Genomic DNA, 19168 nt, shown 5'->3' with positions numbered 1-19168 from the left:
AAGATGAAATATAATAGGAATAAATGTAAAATCTTGTGGTTGGGTTCAAAAAATCAATTTCTTAATTACAAGATGATAAAGATGTGGCTAGACAGCAGTTTGTATGAAAAATATCTAGGGCGTTTAACGGACTGCCATCTCAATATGATACAACGTTGGGACTTGGCAGTCAAAAAAGCTGTTAGGTTCTTAGGTTGCCTTAAAAGAAATATGATGTTCATAATATTGCAGGATGATGAGGCACTTTATGTCAATGGCATATAAAGAGCAGTTAAAGGAACTTGGGGTGCTATCGCCTAGAGAAGAGAAGACTTAGGGAAGTATCATTCCTGTCTTCAATTATTTGAAGAGTTATCAATAAATGCAGAAAAGGAAAGGGATTAGACTTGGTCTTCCTGTTCCCTGAAGACAGAACTAGTAAAAGTGGTTAGAAGTTGCAGATTTAGACTCAATATGAGAAAAAATTTCCAAACAATTAGAACTATCCAGAAGTCAAGTAGGCCCCTTCAGGAGGTAGTGGGCTGTCCTTCACTCAGTCACTTCCTTTCTTTGGCCCCAGTCATCTCATCTGTCAAATGAGGATAATAATCCTTGTCCTGATCATCTCATAGATTTGACATCTCCAAGCAAAGTCTGGCTATTTGCTGGCTATGTTGTAAGAGAATTCTTGATTAGGTAACGGTAGGATCATATGACCTCCGAAATTCTTCAGTTAAAAACTCCTAGATCTCAGATTTACAATGATGAGCTGCCCCAATACAAACATGTCCTTCCCACAGCTAACAACCCCCTCCCACAATAAGATAGCTCAGGACACTTTGTCCTTCTTGTTATACAAAGAACCCAAACTAGGGAATCTTATACTATAGTGCAAATACCACAAACAATAGTACTGGCAGGGGAGGTGGAGTACTGATGAGAAGGGAGAGACGATGTCTCTAGAACAAAAGTTGCTGCTGGGAATGCCATCACAGAGACAGAGGGGAAGATCTCACCCGAATTCACCATCTGGTGGCTTCCTATTTTAACTAATTATTATTGCTAACTCAGTGCTAAACTCTATATTTTTCTATGCTGCTGAAGCGCAAATGTTGTCAGTACCATCTAAATTTAGCACCCTGGGGCAAGGCTCTGATCATTTCACCCTAGTTATGACCCTGGTCATATACTGAGCTAAAGAAAGATATGTCAGTGACTAATACAATAGGACATCCCAAAAATGCTTCTAATGAAAATTTGACATCCTTCTTGTAGAACTTGGGCCTAGGCATCTAAACAACTACTGAACATTGCCAATACGTGCTTACTATTACCCTGCCTCCAAGGTACACAGAAAGTGTGAGACCCTCTTGTAACAGTGCAAGAGAACTTGGACGACATACTCAAACCACTGTCTTTAGGCTCTACACAAGCCCTGAACACATGCACACACATACACACACACACACATACACACACACACACACACACAAAATGTCATGTTACCATCAGCATGGCTGAATAAGTGTTGTGTGGAAGTGCTTTGTGGATGGATGAAATAAATCCATACTCTCTCTTATTCGGCAGGAATTGGGTGGGACAGGATTCTATAGACTAGATATAGATATTGCATGTATGTATGTTTATGTATGTTATACATACATGTATACACATATACATATATAATCTGAGATTATATAATATATATCATGATACTGTAGAAAGAGCATTTGTGAACAATGAGAAGATTTTAGTTCTAATCATTACTCAAAAAAAAACAAATTCTTAATTTTTAGTCTAACTGCTTAGATTTAAAAAATCAATCTGTTGACCCACAATGTTATCTCATAGGAGTCACTTCTGCCTGGCCTCAGTTTTCTTTTCTGTCAAATGAAAAAATAACCCTTGGTCTGATTTCTTCAGAGAATTGCTTTTAATATCAAATGGAGCCTTGGGCACCTCATTTCCCTGGGCCTCAGTTTCCTCACTGGAGATAATAACATTGCCCTTCCCCCTCCGCAAGGTAATTACAGTAATCAAATTGGATGACATGTGCAGGAAATGTGAGCTGAAATGATTACTATTATTATGTAACACACGATAATAACAGGACACACAGGTGGAGTCTGATCCTAAAGGGAACAATGTGTGGGCCTGACTATAATTGTTTTTAGAGTTCAGAAGGAGATATTATCACGAGAGCCGAGTTCATAAGGAACACCTCCCTGAAGGGGGTTAACCTAGGATCATGAAGTATAGGTATGATTGTCACAGGAAGAGAGAAGAGGGGAAGACATTCCACACAGAGCAACACAAAAGATGTTTGGAAGGACCAGCCTATTGGAAGCAAAACATTCATACGGGTTATCAGCAAGAGAAAAATCTGGAGAGATAGGTTAGGACCAAATTGTGGCAGTTCTGAAATGCAAATTCATCTGAAGGGCCCAAGAATTCTTTTTTTTCCAGTGAGGTCATTCTACTCAGAGAGAGGAATAGGTCAGGAATGATGCCTGCACACAGGCAGGGTGGATAGTATGAGGTCATGGGCCATGATCTGCGGTGATGCTGTTCCTTTGAAAAGTTATGGTCACAAGAGAGATGGAGTAACAAAAGTCTGTGCCATTCGGCTGGTGCCAAAGGAGAAGGAGGATTGAGGAGGGGCGGGGAAGTGATGCGGAAATAAAGGGTAGGTTGTAGGGGTGGAGGGGAGAGGGGAGGGAAGTGGGAGCCAGAGGCAAAACAGGGGATATGACCAAATTGCTCAAATCATAGAAAAATAAATTGAATTATCTTCCATGGACCATGCTATCCCCTGATTTGCATCTGCGCCAAATATCATCCAAGCCCCTCTGTAAGGCTGACCTCCTCCTAGGCTTTGGGATGGCCCAGTATCAGGGGAGTGGGAAAAGGGAGGAAAAGGGGCAGAACCAGGCCCTGGAGGAGAGCCTTACAGGGAGGGTGGGTTGCCACTGTCTTATTTTAAGTAGAGCCCTATGCTGAATCTGTTTCAGGAGGATGAAGCCGGGGAGGGGAGGTTCAATTTCTCTGCTTACGGGATGGGCCCAGCCTGTCTACAGGCCAAGGATGGCATCTCCGTCAAGGGAGCCAACAACAACAACACAGGCAACCCTCCACCCCCACCCTCCAAGTCCCCAGAGGAGATGCGCAAGCTTTTCATCCAAAGGGCCAAGAAGATTGACAAGATGTCCCGGATTGGCTTCCCCATGGCCTTCCTCATCTTCAACATTTTCTATTGGATCATCTACAAGATTGTCCGCAGGGAGGATGTCCACAATCAGTGAACGCAAGGGCTGTGGAAGCTCGGGTAGGGGCAGGGTGGGCACGGCACAAGGAGAAGAGACCCAAGGGAACCAGAGGGAGAGGGAGGGCTCTCCCAGAACATGTGCAATAGCAATGCAGAAATGCATGAATTTCCGAATGTGGCAATATCTATTTAAACATGGGGAGGGACGACCGGGGGGGGGGGTGGGGAGGGGGGATTTTTCCTATATGGGGACTGGCAAGAATGGGGATGGAAAAGAAGTTTTACAAACTAGAGTCCAGGAGCTGTGGGCAGTTGGTAATTTTCCAGTTGGGGAGGGGGCACAATTTGCCCCAGGAAAGCAGTGTAATATATAAGCTATATATTCATGCTTAATTATTATGCAAAAAGATCTTTTCAATTTTTAGCCTATTAACTGCTTAGATTTTAAAGTCACTGGAGTGACTGACAATTTTCCAGGCGTGGGAACAGCTGCAAATGACCTTAAGCTGATAGTCATGCATCCTTCCCCTCTCCCTACACCCCTCCCAAGGTCATTCTTATTTCCAAATGAACTTGGGTAGACTAACTGTCATGTCCCAAAGTCATTTATCTCTGCTTTGGAAGGTTGCTTGTAGTGGGGGACAGGAGGTGTTAGAAAGAAAAGAAGAGAATGGATGGAGAGGTCCAGGATCATGGGAAAACTTGTTCCTTGTGTCCTATAGCTAAAGACTGCAGCAAGGCCCATGTCTCTGAGTTTCATGCTCACATAACCCAACATGCCACCCATCTCTTCCCCCACCTCCTCCCCAGGAAAACAAACACAAAAGTGGTGGTCACAACTTTATCCTTAGAATTCGTGGCCAATATGCAATTTTTTATGATTTAAAAAAAATATTTTCCAAAAAATGCAGCTAGAATGAATGTAAAAGGATGCCATTTTTGTAAATGTCTATGTTTTCTTCAAGTCTCTTTGGAATTGCAAGGAGGTGTGTGCATGAGGTCTCTGGAGAGAAATAGGCTTATGACGTAGGCATTCTATAAAGATTTAGCTTTAAAGAGGAAAGGGCAGTGGGGAAATTGCCCCTGGCCTGGCAGAGAAAGGCCAGTCATTATTTTCTGACATTTCATAGATCAGTGATAATAAGGAAATTGGGACAAACAACCCAATTATATTTTTATAAGTCAGTTTGGGTTTGGGGTAGGGTTTTCTGTTTGATTCCATTTAGTTTGGTGTTTTGTTTAGCTTTAATATCTAAGAAAGTCAGACTTGAATTTCTCTCTACAAGAGGGAAAGAGTTCGGGGGCACTGCTGCCCAAAGACGGGTTCTCCTCACAGGGATATTATATGGTGGGAAGTGAGGGCTCGAAGGATGGAAGCCATCTGACCCCTGGTACTGCCAGACCTGAAACAGATCTGTCAGAGAATGCGTGGCATCAGTCTTTGCAGTCCTCAAGTAGTAGGGGCTCCAGCCTGGCTGCAGGGACCTGGATGCTGGGGTTCCATGTTTTCTTTTGCACTTTAGTATCTTGGCTTCAAATGAGAGCAGCAGCTGGTTTGATTGGTGGTTGACAATCAATCTGTGTAGGACTTTGTTTCTTGGGGGCTCAAGAGGCAGAAATAATAGGCTCTACCAATGAGAGTATAGGGTAATTAAAACCTGCTCAATACAGACATCATAGGAAACTGGCTCATCCCTAAGATCAATCACCTTTCCTCTGGGGAATTTCTCCCATCAACTGCAACACAACTGATAGATCTCCATGGACCATTAAAGCGTTGAGTCAAGTGACTCAGAAAGTTAAGTAGAAAAACAGACTTGCAATAAGAATAGAAAAATTGACTACGCAGCAAAATTTTTGTCTATCTGAATTTGCAAAAAGATTGAATATTTGCCTGCCTTTGATTTCATTTAGCCTATGTAGACAAAAATACTGAAACCTAAGAGAAATTCCACTCTAGCCATGGTTCAGGTGGGATGAGACCTACAATTCCTTCTCCTACAGCATAAACCAAGTTAGGTCTGAGCCAGTAGAGCAGGGGACTTGGAGAGGAATCTGCAACTCCTCCCCTCAACCAAGACTTTCTCACTTCCTTGCCTGCATGCAGGACCTTGAATCAGAAGCATGGGAGAAAGATTATAATTGATGCTTCTAGTCCTGCAATGGGATATCTGTTTTCTGAGCTGTTATTTGGGCCCCCTTCATCAGCACTACATTCATTTTACTTTAAAATGAGTAAGAAAGAAAAAGGAAAGAAAAGGAAAGGAGAAAAGGGGGGGTGGGGGAAAGGGCCCTCCCTGTTCCCTTTCACATCATGGCACCAAGTTCATTATGTCTGAGGTCTGGGCTATAGAGGAATGGGAGCTGGAATCTCCCAGGGAAAAGGGAGATTACCGGGTGATCTCTGACATTTCCTCAGAATTCTCAGATTCCAAATAATACTTCCCCCACCCCCAATCCCCCTTCCATTCTGGGCCTCTGGAAATCCTGAGACAGAAATAACAAGAATTTTGGGGATATTTGCCTAGACCTTGACACAGTAGCCGGGCCCAGCAGGAGAGGTATGAATTAGTTTGTTGTATCCACAGATACATAAATCACTTGAAACAGCTCCTTATTTTAAGGAAGCAAGGGGGGATTCTACTGGACTCTTTTTCATGGACTATTTCGCTGATGTGGCTACTGAGGCAAAATAAACTTGAATGCTTGGGTTCTTCTGATGAAAACTGATCAGACTGGAAATTTCATTTCACTTTTAACTGGCTCCTGCTTCTTTTTCATTTTCAAACCCTTTTGCTTGACTACCTGGGTAATCTTGGGAAGGTCATTTCCCCTCTCTCTGGATCTCAGTTTCTTTCTTAAGAAAAAAAAAGTGGGACTGGACAAGGCTCTAACAGTTCTAACATTTGAACATTCTAGATTTTAAGTTATTTCCAGTTTTAATATTCTATGTTAATATTATTTTCTTTTCTCGATGCTGTCTGTCTAGAGGTTTTGCTCCTCTCTGTTATCAAAGGAAGCAATAGGGAGGAAAACGTAGATCTCAAAAGTTATTTCAAAGTTCTGGAACACCCATGGGGAGCATTATTCTAAGGTGAAGTGTCCAGGCTTAAGGGAAATTCAGCAACTACTATATTCATTTCCTCAGTATAGGTGATCTAACTGGATAACTTGGGCCAAAAACCTTTTCTCTAGGAAGCTTTATTTGCCAAATCTCTACTTCATGTGTTATGTGAACACCATGGTGTGTCTTCATGCAAAATGAAGGTCAGGGTGAGGTAAATCAGGTCAAACCCATAGGGTTTTTTGTTTGTTTGTTTTAAAACCAGTCCATATGTGTAGCCAGAGGTGTGTTAGCAATATTTAACAGCAAGCTCTTCAAGAGGATAAAAGATGTATGTTCAACACACTTTTAAATTTAATTTACGTTGTTTTTCTCCATTCCTTTAAGTCTAGACAATCACCAAAACAAAATATCAAATCCTGATTTGTAGCATTTGCCAGTTTCCAAGATGTAAATGCTCATACTGAAAATTTAAGGGGCACCAGCCCTGGAGTCAGGAGGACCTGGGTTCAAATCCACCCTCAGACACTTGACACTTACTAGCTACGTGACCTTGGGCAAGTCACTTAACCCTGATTGCCTTGCCTCCCCCCTCAAAAAAAAAAAGAAAAGAAAATTTAACAGTCAGCTGTTAAAAGGCAGTGTGACCTAGCTCTGTGTATAGCCAGTCTTCGAAGTGTTGGTAAATCATTCCATAGCAAAGCCGATTGTACGGTTTCTTTGATCTTCACAATTATAATAGCTCCCAATGGAAAGGTCAGTCATGATCAGTGTTAAACATGAAGGTGAACAGAACTGGACCGGCTGGCTTTATTGAATATGAAGTGTATGTTCTTGGCTGACTTCCCTCAGGGTGTCAAGTACAGATGATGCAGTGGAATGGAGTAGAAATAAGGAAAGGACAGATCTATGTACTTTGATCTTAACTCTACTTTTCAGTTGAATCTGTAGGTATGAGCAGGAATGCTTAATCACACTTGGGGGTTTGAATGGACTTCAAGCCGAATATGAGTCAGCAGTGTGATGTGGCAGCCAAAAATGCTAGTGAGATTGTGAGCTGCATGTATACAAGTATAGTATCTAGAACCAGGGAAATGAGAGATCCATCCATCTTCACTGGACAGACCCCATGCGGAAGTCCGTCCTCTCCGTATCCAGGCCAAAGTACCATACTTTAAGGGGGATATTGACTATCTGGATTGTGTCCTGAGGAGGGTGAGCAGGATGGCAAGGGGACCAGAAACCAAACCACATAAGTAACTGAGGATGTTTAACCCATAGAAGAAAAGATTTAAGATAACTGTCTTAAAGTATTAGAGGTAAAGCTACATAGAAGAGCAAATAGACTTGCTTGGCTAGGCAACCGTTCAGAACTAGGAACGGTGGGTAGAAGGGCAGATCATTCTGGTCGTCGGTTTCCTCATCTTTACAATAACTTTAGGTGAGGGGATCTTCACAGTTCCTTCCACTGTGGAAAAATCTACTGTTCTACAGTTACGTTGCAGAGATGCAGATTTCAGGGGGAAAAAAGAGATAGTTCCTCGTCTTTGAAGTATGGCACTTTACAAGCATCACTCACAGAGGGGATTTTTAGCATTGTTCAGCTATATGTTAAGTTGCAAGGTAGGCAGCTGCCAGAGCCTAGATGATTTCTTCCTGACAGCAGTTCCTCCAGAGTGGAAAGTAAGTCCCTTCCTTAACTGCAATACAATGACACTGAAAGAAGACAGACTGTTATGATAATTGCAGTATTAACATCCTTACATGAGGATGCTGGCAAACAATCTTGAGGTTGAGCTGACTGCTTGGTTTTGAGCTATGTGGAAGGTAATTTGAAGTCTGATTGTCCTTCTAATTAACTTGTGAGTTCTGTTTTTCTCCACCACCATCCAATCCTGTCCCAGTTTTGATGAGGAAGGACTATTTCCTATAATTTCCTCTCCCACTAGATTGCCAGAGACAACAGCAATGGTCCTAAGCCATGACAAAGCTTGCTAAAAAAAAAAAAAGTCTTTGGAGAGATGTGAATTGTATTTAAGGAAATCCTGTTTTCTGAAAGCAGTAGAGGCAGGCAAGTAGAGTAAAATGGGGAACGAACCCCCTCCTTAGAGTTTGGAAACAGGGGTTCTAGTTCAGGATCTTTCAACTAACTCACTGCGTGACCTTGGGCAATTAACTTTCTATCTCTGGTCCTCTGTTTCCCCATCTGTAAAATGAGAGGGTTCAACTAGATGGTCTAATGACCAATGATTCTATGTTCTAAGGTCTCTTCTACTGCTGACATTTCATGTCAGATATGAAATGGTTCCCAACTTTTCTCAAATTCCCAGAGTTTTAATTTTTTAAAAAAATGCCCATGGAATTAGTTATATTTTTGGAATCCAATGATTGATAAAACACATATTGACAAAAACTACTATAAATATATGAACACTTTAAAGTGAATTTATATTTTATTAATTGCAATAGCAAATCTGTAAATGTATTTGAAAAATAGTAATACATATAAGCGTAAGGCATCATTCAATCTATAAAAGGTATGTTTGTTTAGTTGTAGGGTACCATGTGAATTTGCAATAATTCTGTCTCTCATCCCAGGGATTGGAAACCACTGTTCTATGCTATAAAATTGCTTCCAGATCTAATGTACTCTGGCTCTAAGAACACTTAACTACAATTCACTCCTTGTCTCTGAGCAAGTCTTTAGAAGCTCTGCAGCAAAGGGGATCACAACTATCTGAAGTCAACACTCTCCACTGCTCTAGGGGGGAGTAGAGCAGATTAATTATGTTCTAGTACAAAAATATCACCAGACAATATCCACATTGCTCACTCAATTTAAGCAGTAAAGCATCTTGGGGGATGGGGAGGTAGACAGTACAGAATTCTACAAAGAAATATGGCATATCCTTAAGCCTACATTTTTTATATGTGTCCCAGGCTTTTGAAGAGATGCTGGGAAAGACCTGGGTGGGAAATACAGCAAAGTATCCTGGAGAAATCCCTTCTAAAATATGTCCCTGAATGGCCTTAAGAGCTATAATATCATTACCACTGCAAACATATGCACTTTACCCAAGTGTGGCTCATCAGATTAGACATACAGGACCCATTAAAAATACACAAGATCACAGAATTTTGTAGTTGGAAGAGAACTCAGGAACCATGCAGTCCAACCCATAAGTGAAAAAGAAGGCGCACCACAAGATACTAAACAAGTAATTATCATCTAAGCTCTGCCTGAAGACCTCCAACGAGGAAGAACCACTTCTTGATGCAGCTGATTTCACTTCTGGATAACTCTGTGAGAAAGACTTTCCTGGCATAATGTCTAAGTCCATCTCTTTGCAAGTTGTGCTTAGTACTCCCAGATCTGACCTCTGGGGTCAAACAGAATAAGTCTATTCCCTCTTCCCCGTGACAACCCTACATATATTCAAAGATAGCCATCCTATCCTCCCAAGTCTTGTCTTCTCCAGGCTAAATATCCCCAGTTTCTTCAGCAATCATCTCATTTTCCAAATATAACAAGCCCGCTCTAAAGTAGCTGAGAAAAATTTTCAACTGGTCCCTTCTTCTTATATATCATATATCACAGCATTTAAGTTGACCTTTTAAGATTATAAAAATCTTCCCCCAAACTGGCCCAATGTACTAGAAGCCAAAACTTCCCTATTCCAACTTAAAGTATTTCTACTGAAGTCTGCTAACAATGAGCTTTTGGGAGTAGGGTAAGTTTCACCTTATTAGCAGTTGGTTCAACATAAAGGGGAGGAAATCTCATAGCCTGTTAAGTGCTGCTTCAATGGGTTAATCTATCTGGCCAGTGTATTCTGGAAAATGGAAGGCAATTTTATATCATGTCAACTTATACCCCAAGACAGTCAGCAGTTTTAATTCATTGCTAAAACAAATTGTGGAGATTTGACAAAAATTTACTGAACAGGGAGCAATTGAATATTTTAACAATATAATTGTGTTTCTTCACCAAAAGTAACCTTGCCTCTGTTCTCACAAACCAATTTAAGGAGTTTTAAGTGAGAGTCCTTTCTGTTACCTTCTGGGGCTCTAAGGCCATCAGTCAAAAGAATGAACCCTTACACTTCCCAATAAGATGGCTGTGAACAAAGTTTCTTGTTCTGATGTATTGCTTTTTTAAACCATTTGTATTAGTGTATGGAAAAATGACATTTTCTGCAATAGATTTATTCATGCAATAGAATTCATGAAAATCCTGAAGATAGCAGAGCAGCTACAAAGGAGTAAGAATAATATCCTAGCTTCCCATAAATGTTAAAGAAAGTAACATCCAATCCAACCGCTTCAAGGCAGGAGGATAAGCAAAATGTTCTCTCACTAATCCCCAACCCCTAACCTGAGGATTCTAGGATTTTATGGATCCTCAGTCACCCAACCAAGATGGTATGTCTTTGCCAAACCTTTATCTTACTACTCTTTTACAACTGATAGCATTTGACCCTGTTCAAACTTGATTCTCATTTTACTTCATCTTAGGTGAAGACCTTCCTCACCAACTTCTATTTCTCCATAAAATAAGGGCATTTGGATGAGGTTTTCATCTCTAAGAACTCTTCAAACTCTGACACCTTACATTCTTTTGTTTAAGATCCCTTCCAATTTGACAATTGTTTATCTTGTGATCCTCCTTCACCAATGCTCTATGTCCTAAACTCCCCATACATCTCTTACATTCTCTATTCTATGTCCTTCCAACTCTAAGAGCCCTGTTCTCTCTTCATAAGCTCCTTCCAGCCTAAAGCTCTATGATTCTATGATTTTAAGCTGCAAAGAATGGCATGGTGAGATAGAAGACTGCTAATATGCAGGCATCGCTTGATGCCATTTTGATGGAGATGTGTGGTTATTTAAAGCATTAATTAAAGTACTTGATCATTCTTGGGTACAGCAAGTTGAGTTCCAAAGTAAAAATTATTGCCCAATAATTTGGGGGATTATTAAGGCTTCTTCAGATTGTGTCCTGAGTAATTAGTTCTTCCATTTTTGCTATTGTCTCTCTTTCCCTCCCTCCCCTACCTTTCCCTCTTTCTCTCTCCCTCCTCCCTCTCTTTCTTTCTCTGTTGGCATCAACTGTTTCATCAGTTTGAGCATCTCATTTTGTCAGGCAAACTTACGCCTGGAAATGCTGATTTATTTCCAGGGGGAATGGGAATGGGCCTTGGAGCTTCTCTCCCTTTCCCCCGCATTTTGAGATTTCATTGCCCTGGAAAATTTACATCAGAACATTGGGTCGAGAAGTCAGAGCAGAGAGAATGGCAAGCCAAAAATACACCCTTCAGAGAACCCTCTGATGAAAATTATATTCTCTAGAAGGCCATTAGCCGGCTACAGAATAGCACTAGCTAACTAATCTCGAGATGAAAGACGTTTGCAAGCTGCATACAGATTCTGAGCATAATGGCTTTTCCCTTTCCTGCTCTCTGAATCACTGCATCACCTTTTTGCTCTGGCTTTCTTTGGTTCCAACTGTTTTATAGCACAAACTTGGGAGTCAATGAGAAACTATTAAACAAAACTTCCCCAATTCCTATGTTCTGTGCTCCCTTTCAGCTCTAATTCTCTCTGTTCAATATTCTAAGACCCCTCCCAGTTCTAATATTGAGTCTATTATTCTAAGATATGGAGACAAACGTAGCAAGTATAGGACTACTGATATCTGGGTATCAATTGATGCTGTTTTGACGGATGTCCAAAACATAAAGTCTAGAAAGGAAAGAAGAGGAAATAGGATATTCAAGGCAATAAAGGAATGGTAAAAATGACTGCCAATCACTTAAAATTTATACACACACACAATTAGTTAAGTTAGGATGGGAAGGGGAAGCCTAAATGTTCTTCAAAAGTCCCAACTTTGCTCATTCTTTCTCCCTTTACTTACCAAGTAGTCTTGGTCCCTTTGGCACTCTAAATTATAGTTCTGTCAACAGCCCTCCTACAAAGGACAGGACATATTGGACCTACGAAACACACCTCTGGGGTTCCATGTCCTATTCATGAAGCAAAAATGAAATTCAGGAAGTTGTTCTGCTCAGGCTTTAGAGTTTATACCTGTGAAAGGGCTACAAGTAGTTTCCTCTGGAAGTTGTGTGAACTGTTCCTCCTAGGACTCTTTAAAGAACCATAAGATACACTTAAGAGAGTTCTACTCCTTCTGAATAACCACAGGGGTATGGATAGAATAACCTCAAAGTCTCTTCTGTAATCCAATGATTCTTCAGCGCACTGATCATATCAAGGGTCAAGAGAGACACTTCTTTTTTATTCATAAGTGTGCTCCCCACTTAAGAGCAGGAAGTCAGTACAGACTCATTTATAAACTCTCTCTCTCTCTCTCTCTCACACACACACGCACACACACACACACACACACACACACACACACAATCAGAAGGGCTGAACCTGTGATTTCATTGATACAGGGAACTCCTGGATCAGGGAATTCCTTCTACCAATGCAGGTCAATGTCTTCAACTTATAGTCTTAGAGAGTGCTTCCTAGAGCAGTAAAAGGCTAAATGATTTGTCTGGGGTCAAATACAGAATATGTTTTTGTATTATACAGCTTGACTAAGAGTCAACATGATGTAGAAAAAAGACCTCTGGAAAAGTTGGATTCTGGTACTGGTTCTGTTACTAATTTGCTGAGTGACCCTCATCAAGTCATTTCTTACCTCTTGACCTCTGTTTTCCCATCTATAAAAGGTTAAAATAGATAATTTTTGTGTTTCCTTCAAGAATGTCCTTTTTATGATTTTCCTCATCTGTAAAATGGGGATAATAATCTCTGCACAAGCTACCTCCCAACAATGTTATACAGAATGCATTTTGTGAACCTTAAAGCACTGTAACAATTGAGAGCTGTGATTATGATCTATGATGGCATATACACCTCCAGGGAAGGACAACAGGAACTGGGTGAGAGCAACAGGCAATTCCTGAAGCCAAAATGTGAGAATCCTACGACCCCACAAAATGACTCAAACCACCAACCAACTGAGAATGTTATATAAAGCCAGCTTCAGGGAAAGAAAGAATGAAACAAAACCTTACAACAGCCATGACTTCCAGTCCCATATCCTCCTATTCTCTGGGTCCAGAAGATCCACCTTCATAAGTGGCAAAACCTTGCTCTTGCTTCTCTCAGTAGAGATACACTGATGTCCACACATTATTTTAGAAGGGTGCAAATTCGACAATTTTTTACAGCCTGAGGTCTCTGTTCTTCCTTTGTCCTTACACTGCTTATAAAATTAAACATATGGGAGATCAAACTGACAAACATTTATTAGGCACCTAATGTGTGAAATTCGTTATGTTTTCTGGTTTCTGGAGATACAAAAATGAAACAAGACACAGTCCTTTATAATAAATAACTATAATGCCAATCTTGACATGACAGATCTAAGAATAAGAGGAAAGAAAGAAAAAATATAGCCTGAGAAGGGAGAGATAATATAGCTGGAGAGTAAGAAGTCAGCCATAGCTTCATGAAGTGGTTGGTATCTAAACTGAGCCTTGAAGGTAAGGATTTCAACAGCCCTCCCCTAGGATATGGGAAGTAGGGGTGGGAGAGTTGAGGAAGAGAGTGTGCACAAAAGTATGGAGGCAGGAAAGGGCAGGATGTCATCATGGATTAGACAGTTGTTCATGGGGTAGGTAGCTAGCAAATGTAAAAGCAAGCATCCAAATTCAAACATCCAAGAATGTGTAAGATCCATACTTTGGTTGAATTGTGTGCTTCACAGATACAGAAGTTGGGGTCTCTTCCAGTTCCAAAAATCTCCGGGTGTATTTCCCTATTCAGGACAGTCAGAATATACATGATAAACCTTGGCTGGGCTCAAAATGGTTCACCAAGCTAATTTTAGTCTATCTTCTAACCCTGGGAAAGTAATGCCAGCTTCACCTGTCCATACAATAGCCCAGTCTCAGAAAAGCCCACATTCAGAAAGATACTATCCAGATTCAGAATTTCTCCTTTACTTTTCTCTTCCCTGCATTTGTGATGTCTAAAGTAGAACTTTTCAACAGCAGAGGGAGCTGTCATGGAGAGGATGTACAAGATGGCACATGCCCAGTCCCATTCATCTGGTGAACTGGGATTGTAAGTTCATGAACTGCCATTCTTTGTCCTTTCCCAGTGTCCCCAACCCTCTGCTGCTATACTCCATTTCCCAAAAGGGACTAGGATGCAAATAACTGTTATACCAAGAGAGTAACTTTTTTTTAGCAACCCTCCCCTATCCCTCCTAGGAATCTGTAAACCAGGGTGGTCAGTTAAAGAGGTGTGAGTGGCTGCAACAACCACTGTAAAACCAATCAACTAAAATTTCCATGGGTCTCAATTCATAGAAGAGGGACACTGGAAATGAGATACAGTTGAAGACAAATATCATAGAATTCATGTTCCCACAATCCAGTCCTTTTTCCTAAGCATTTTGAGAATTTTATTAACGTTCTTCAGCTGGTTGGGTACAAGTATCATGCACTGAGAAGCACTGGTTGAGTTTTGCTCTGGGGCTCAGGCCTTAGAATTAGAGGTTGCTTTAAGTAACGTACAGTGACCACATATTAAACTGGCTCATTAACAGCTCTCCTTTAGACAGATGGCATTTCAAGGTAAAGGATAGAAATTTAGAAAGCAGAAACCTGGAATCAATATGAGATGATAGCATGGAAGTGTGAGAGAAACAATAAATGAGAATGAAAGGGGGAATGTGAAGATAAATTTGCCATGAAGTTATTAACAAGGTTGCTTTCCAGAAAAGTAAAAATGGTCTCTCAGAGGAAAAGGCTTGATAGCAGTATCTTAAGAAACCTGGGGAATACTCTCCTTTCCTACTGAGGGACGGAAAAGGAAATGTCTTGTTCTCCTTGATAAAAGTGATGTTTCCGTAGCTAGTGATTTAATCAATTCAATTTCCTCTAAATTAGAAATATTTCTACCTCATTTCAAGGTGTAATAACATACTTAAGTGCAACCTGCATCCTCAGGAACAGCTGTGTATGTTGAAAATCCAGTGCTTCCATAATCAATTGCTCAATGTTCTGTAGCATTTTGATTCCTGTTGTTTATGTCAGAAATCCAAGTTATTACATGTTTTAAGAGCCCTGTGCTCAATTTCATGCAGAAGTTCAAGACGTAAGTTCATACAACATTCAACTTCATCATGACAATAAGAATTTAGTGGGAGGACTAATCTTGATCCATGTATCAACCTGTCCTCAGCCTGGTTTAAACTTCCAATGGTTTCCTTCCTATTTCTATAATCAATGACACAAGCAAGCAGTCTTGAGAAAAGATAATAGCAAAATCACTTCTAAGTTGGACAAACTGAAAAAAGCATTTATCAAAACCTGCTTGATAAACTCCAATCATCAGGGTTCCTGATCAATAGTGGGTGAAGTAACTGGCATTCTATCTAGAGTCTAACCTAAAAAGGATGAAGGCAGGAAGTCAAAGTTGGGTGATAACCATGTTGGAGTCCTTTCAGTTAATGGCATATATTATATTGCTAAGTACCACATGGGATGTTTAATCAGTCACTATATCTGGTTCCTGCTGCTTGGGCTAGGTTCCATTTAGTCTTGCCTAAATGTTTGTAAACCATTATCATCCCAAATGCTGTCCATGAATAGGGGCCACCTTGGTTTAGAAAGGAAAAATATGCCCTTGGAATTGATCTGGACTACTCATTTAGACTTTAAAGTAAGTTTAAAAAATAGTGGGGTATTTCCTATTCACTGATTCTTCTCCATAAGGGAATAATTTCCTCTAGTGAAATTCTATCTTCTTCCTAACCATTGCCAGAAGGGAAAAAAAATATCATTCTGACTTGCCCAAAGGTTAACAGTAACAGCAATGTCTATATTTTGTGAATGTAGAATAAAGCCCATAGACATACATTACCTCAGTATCAAAATAACGAACAGATTAAATGTCATATAGCAGAGGTCCTTTTTTGTCACAGACCCTTTTGGCAGTCTAGTGAAGTCTCAAACACCTTCTCAAAATGTTTAAAATGCATTAAATGGAACGTAAGATTACAAAGGAAATCAATGTTTAAAGTTATCCTAAAAAAGATTTTTTAAAATAGAAGTTCATGGACCCCTTCCCTCAGGTTAAGAAACCTATCAGTGACTCATGTCCAAACTAGCAGAATGTGACCTGCCCAGATGCAGGTTTGATTCCTAACTCAAAAAAAAATAGGGGGTAGGGGGATAGCAAACAAAACACAGGGAAGGTTGAGGCCAAAACATACCTGTAACTCCAAAAGTCCTCTGCACAGATCCTCTGAAGAATCCAAGTGCAGGTATGCACCTATATTCAGTACATACCACAACCCACCTATACCTTCTTGTTGAGTACAATTCTTATCTATAGGCTTCCCCAAATCCTCCATGGAGAATCTAACCAGCCTCAGCAAAGGCTTCTTGTAGGTCTTTGAACCTTTTGGATACAAGTATGACCCTAGAGCTGTCCCTCTGTTCTCACTGGCCACCTAACCAGCCTCTATTTTCCAATATCACATTCTTGATGCTCTTCATCACTCCTTGCATAAACATACTTTGGTCTACTTACACATGCAATTTTCTATTTTGAAATTCCAGTACCTGACTATGGCCTGGAGGCTCCCAAAGGCTGTTATCTGCAGAACACATGCTTTATGAGGTCACTCAAAAGCTAGCCCAGCAAAAGACTGTTTGCTACCCAGAGAACAATGTAAATAAGTATAGGGAGGTTGAACACATTTTAAATTCTTTGACCATGGCCAAACAAAAAAATACAAAATCCACCTACCACCTCCTCTTACAAATTGTTAATTTCTGATTTGGAGTTCCAAATCTGATGAAAAATCAGGCTTTGTCGCCAAAGAACAGTGAAGATATTTCCATACTTTAAATGGCTACAAATTTGTATTGGATGAAAATGTTTAATTTGCTCCAATTAGGATTGGGGCAGGATTCATAACCCAACCATGGCAGACTACAAGACAATTGGAAGTTAAAACAATTTTGGAAATCACCTTCAAAAGACTTGCTCCTTTTCTATACACTTGCTAAAAAGCTTTGACCTTTATTGGAAAAATTACTTACCCATATGGGGCACAGTTAGCACAGTGGGCCTGGAGTAAGGAACACCAAAGCTATAATCCAGCCTCAAATATTTACTAGATGTGTGAGCCTGAGCAAGTCATTTAACCTCTATCTGCCTGTTTTTTTAACTATAAAATGGAGACAATAGCACCTACCTCCTGAGGGTTGTTGTGAGGATCAAATGAGATATTTGTAAAGTGCTTAGCACAGTGCCTGGCACATAGTAGGTGCTTAAAAAAAATGCTTGTTTCCCTTCTTCCTTCCTTGAAGGGTGTGGATTAGGTTAAGAAGGATCCAAAGTCATTATCTAGCCCTTGAAGTTGAAATTTTAGAAAATTTTAGAAAAAGAAAAGGTAACTCCCATACTAACATGGCTGTGGCTCTTCTCTAAAATTAGTGTTCATTAACCATATATGAACCTTTTTTTAAAAATTCCCTGATTCGTTTTTTACACCTTTTTAAGAAAACCACCTTAACCTTAGTTAATAGATGTTAATCCTTAAAGATACAGCATATCGTTAGGTACAAGTTTAGAAGGAAAAAAATTCAGGCAATGACCAAAATACTTGCAGAAAATACAAAGGAAAATTTGCAGGTTTCATTTATCCAGAGCATTCTATTTCCAAGGGCAGAGGCCAAAAACAAGTCACTGTCAAAGAAAAATAACACACCAACACAAAGGGAGCCTCAAAGAAAGTTGTTTGGACAGGAAAAACCTGTGCAGAGCTAACCTTAAACACCCCTTCCATGTTCTTTCCCTGAAGAAAATGTGATATCCCTATCTTTTATATGGGAATTTATTTGTACATATGTATAAAATTGGTATGGCTTAATGCCAGTTAAGGACCTGTTTGGCAGCACATCAAGCAACTGCTTCCTTAATGCAACATTTTTACTTCCAACTAAACTCTTAACTTGTATGATTCCACCCCATATTTTTTTGCATGAACTCATAACAAAAGTATATTGGTAGATATTTTTTGGCTTGAAAAAAATCTATTTCTGCAGTTTTAAAATGGAATGTAAGATTTCTGTGGTACATGTATATAAAAATATATTTATTGAACCAGCTGTACACCCATCCATGCTGATTCCAACAAAAAAAATGAAAAAAATAAAAGTTTTCTGAAATTTTCTCTGAGTGGATTGGTTCAACTTAGAATTATTTACTAACCATTGATGGCTGGGGCCAGTGGGGGCTGAGAAGACAAACAGAACTAGATGAGTGAAGAAATAAAGGACCTGAGACATACAAGATTAGGGGCTGGGAGAGAAGGGAGGTTTGCGGGGAGTAGTGTAGAAGTCCAAGATCCTATCCAGTTCTCAAGTTCTATGATCCTAAGTAGGAAAGATAGGTCTTTTAAAGATTTACACAGCTCTGTATCAAGTTCTATCTACTGGAGCCCCACATTCAAATACTGACTCAACTTATTTTTTACTGCAGAAATTATCTCCCCAAGTTGAATTGTTCATCACTTCACAGGATTTTACAACATATTATGCATACAACAGAAACATGTCAATTATATCATGGTGCCTAAGTCCTTAGAGTGCAATCACACCTATTTCAGAAAACTGATTTCATTACAATAATTTTTTCCATCCCCGAAGACTGCATTTTAACCTATGCTGATAACCCTTTATAAATAATTGTTGTCACTGGGTCACTTCACTTGTGTCCAACCCTCCATGACCACATTTGGGTTTTCTTAGCAAAGATACTGG

At 40.0% G+C, this 19168-nt stretch overlaps 1 protein-coding gene across 2 annotated transcripts in view; it reads left to right on the top strand.

Moving 5' to 3' along the window:
- GLRA1 (glycine receptor alpha 1) overlaps positions 1–3281 on the top strand; it is an 85352-nt gene extending 82071 nt beyond the window's left edge. Inside the window, exon 9 of one of the 2 annotated variants that reach the window (XM_036751673.1) lies at positions 2967–3281. In XM_036751673.1, coding sequence (XP_036607568.1) covers positions 2967–3281 — 315 coding nt within the window. The remainder of the gene's footprint in view (positions 1–2966) is intronic. The other variant, XM_036751674.1, reaches the window with a different exon arrangement.
- Positions 3282–19168: the final 15887 nt, after the last annotated feature.

The sequence above is a fragment of the Trichosurus vulpecula genome, chromosome 3 (assembly GCF_011100635.1).
Source record: "Trichosurus vulpecula isolate mTriVul1 chromosome 3, mTriVul1.pri, whole genome shotgun sequence".
Taxonomy (NCBI): domain Eukaryota; kingdom Metazoa; phylum Chordata; class Mammalia; order Diprotodontia; family Phalangeridae; genus Trichosurus; species Trichosurus vulpecula.
The sequence above is the reverse complement of the archived record's forward strand: the minus strand, read 5'-3'. Positions and strand labels throughout refer to the sequence as shown.